Source organism: Mastomys coucha, unplaced genomic scaffold, assembly GCF_008632895.1.
Source record: "Mastomys coucha isolate ucsf_1 unplaced genomic scaffold, UCSF_Mcou_1 pScaffold21, whole genome shotgun sequence".
Taxonomy (NCBI): domain Eukaryota; kingdom Metazoa; phylum Chordata; class Mammalia; order Rodentia; family Muridae; genus Mastomys; species Mastomys coucha.
This window is the reverse complement of record NW_022196904.1, coordinates 75750486-75753605: the sequence shown is the minus strand read 5'-3', so window position 1 is coordinate 75753605 and position 3120 is coordinate 75750486. Positions and strand designations below refer to the sequence as shown.

At 38.7% G+C, this 3120-nt stretch overlaps 1 protein-coding gene across 1 annotated transcript in view; it reads left to right on the top strand.

Moving 5' to 3' along the window:
- Window positions 1-1399: 1399 nt before the first annotated feature.
- Window positions 1400-3120, top strand: part of Folh1b (folate hydrolase 1B) — an 88694-nt gene continuing 86973 nt past the window's right edge. Inside the window, exon 1 of the mRNA XM_031384376.1 lies at window positions 1400-1702. Coding sequence (XP_031240236.1) covers window positions 1582-1702 — 121 coding nt within the window. The 5' untranslated portion in view covers window positions 1400-1581. The remainder of the gene's footprint in view (window positions 1703-3120) is intronic.

Sequence of the window (3120 nt, the reverse complement as noted above, 5' to 3'; positions counted from 1 at the left end):
ATGCCATCATTTGGTCCTTCGTGATAAGACTAGCTTTCAGACTAGGTAAAGTAAGGAGCTGAACCTATAGAACTGAAGGACTTGATGCATGTCTGTTCATGAGGCAGAATACTCAACAAGTATGGGGACATAAGAGGGGGAAAGAACACCTCATCCTGCAATCTGATCATATCTCTTACCAGCTGAGAAGCAAGGATTTCCATACAATTAATGTTTGCTGTGAGGTTTCTGTCAATAAAAATGAATTTTTTTTTCATATAGAGGTTTGTGGCTATTTGCTATTTAGTTTCAAGGACCCAGACTAAGGATTAAATACTTATATCATCTGAGAATCACAGAAACAAACCAATTGATTCTGTTTACAAAGATATTCTAACTTCCTGTATCCTGCTGACCTATACTGTAACTTTATCATCAATCAAAATTCTCTCAGGTGGACTGCAGAAAATGAGCTATTATGTCATTTAGGGTTTCTAGTAAAACTGTAAAGATTATAGCTTCAAAATCTATCTAAATGGCATATATTGCATTGAAGTAAGAAATTACAATTTGATTAGAGAACCCACACCCATGCTGAGGTATATGTTACCTTGTTTTAGGAATTCTCCATTCTTTTAAACCTGGTGTTTAAAACTCTAAATTAGAAAATTCCTTTAATAAATCTGAATTGTGCCTTTTATTAACATATTTTGACAGTCTTTTCTGTCTAAAAGCCAATGATCCAGTTTTACCAGGATCTAGCTTCATAATGATTAAGAAACTCCTCATGCTGCCATAGATGGCTCCATTGAGCTGCTACAGATGTAAATGACTTCATTAATTCTAATGTTGTGTTCTTGGTGTTCAGAGTCTGGGCTAGATGTTTGTAGATCCTGTGTTTTATCCAAAACACTCAAAAGAAGATCTAAAAAAGATGTGCAATTAAGGTAACATATTTTCTTTACTCAGTATTTCTATCTGAATCTATTACTCCTGCACTAAGAAAGATGGTATTCAGGTCACATTTTAATTTACCTACTTATGTACAAATAACGTGGGGAGGAGGCATGTATTTCAGATGTCAAAAAAAATAGAAGAGTTGGAATTCATCAGGAAGATATTTCAACAGAGACTTAAGCACTGGCTTAACAGAAAGAGAAATTGTCAGGAAATGAAGGGTGCTCACTCATGTGTGTATTGGCTCTTCAGGACTAAGTCTCTCACATTCCTCAAACAAAGTTTGTTGAAGTCAGTACGGATCATTAAGCAAGGATAAGGACTCTGCAATACTTTTCTGAGTACAGGCTGTACTATTTGGCAAGTTATCTTTACTTTCTGATATTGTTGTTTATCTCTCTATTTAGCCCTGTCAGTAAAATTTCAAAGAGAAACTGTGAAGTGTCCCTCCAAAGAAGCCGGATTATCTTTTAGCAGGCATTTACCCTAACTACAACTGGTTCACAGTACGCCAGAATTTGGGGCGGAGAAAGTCTTAGGAGAGACTTTATTTCTCAGGGGAATATTAGTGGGAGGAAATTTTAGCCCGCAGAATCTCTACAGTAAAGCTACAGGAGAACTGCTGAGAAAAACCAGTTGCCAGAGATGTGGAATGCACTGCCGGACAGAGATTCCGCGGAGGCCCTGGGACGCCACCAACGCTGGCTCCGTGCTGGGACACTGATGCTGGCTTTCTCCGGAACTTTCATCACTGGCTTCCTCTTTGGTATGGTGCATTTGCATGGCAAATTGCTTAATCTCCCTATTCCTTCGCTTCTGCACCCTGCAGGCGCTCGGTCTGCTGGAAAGGTTTCAGGTTTCCCCCACGCAGTGATTTGCTTGGAGGAAGGGGCCAGCAGTGTCTGAATTATGCAGAGGTTTCCTGGGGTCTGAGCAGGAATGAGTTAAGAATAAATTAGCTGTGGATTGGATTGCATAGATTAAAGTCAGATTACAAACAAAACAAAACAAAGCAAAACAAAAACCTGAAACAGTAACTAAAATTTGGTCTGATCCACTGGAACCCTGCAGGACACCACACTTCTCAGTGCAGATTCCTAGTGGCTGCTGATCCAGAACAACCAGCAAGCTTGGCTTTAATGGCTTTTGCTGCTTTGGGGGGTTCACCTGTGGGCAGTTTCAACGATACCACCGCATTCAGGTCATCACTGTGAAAAGAGTCTCTTTCTGGTCACATTCTTCCTTGGACACAGCAGAGACCTTCTGGGAAGTGTGAATACTGTCAGCACTGCCTGAACACATCCTTAACGGGAGCTTCTTGAGGTTAGTTCAGATTCAGCCCACCTCTGTGAGAAACCATCAGCGCTGGAAATCAGTAGACAGGCTAGCTGATTTACAAATTCAGAACCTGTATCACTAATTTTCACTCACTGTGAAAAAGTTATTCATTTCTCTTTCAACCTTAGTTTTCCCTATATTTATGATGAGACTAGTATGAGAAACTTACAGATAATAGCAAACTACTTGGGTCTTTTTGATAAGGGACACATTAATCATCCATCTTTGCTCTGAATTCTGAATTACTTCTATGTCATTTGTAAAGACAGGCTAAGGACCAATTGCATAGCCTTGGGCTATAGACATCAATCAAACTAAACACAAAGATATCAGTAATTACCTATTATTGCTGTGAGCCCTAATGAGACTGAATTAAATTGAGTTTCTATTATTTCAGTTTGAAAGTGAGAATCAAGTTTTGGAAAGGTTAGCATGGGATTCAAAAGGCTATATATTCTAAAAGCAACTCATTTCTACTTTGTTACCCTTACCTATTCCTTGGTTTCACTGTTCAATAACTCAATTTGTTAGTTTCTTAGTAATCTGTCTCTACCACAGGCCTCTATCTTTTTCATTTGGGATTTTTTTTCTTTCAAATTTGAATTCACATTTATAGCTTGCTTTGCTGATATTCTCCAAAACATTTTATACATTCTTTGTCAAAATACTTGTCATATATCTCCTTTCCCAATTTCCCCTTCGAACAAAGAAATGAAAGAAAAGAAAAGAAAAAGAAAAAAAAAGAAAACAGAAAATTAAAAAAACAAAAACAAAAACAAAAACCCTGTTCCTTTCCCCCTCCCCCTGCCCACCAACCTACCCCTCCCCCAGCCAGGGCACTCCCCC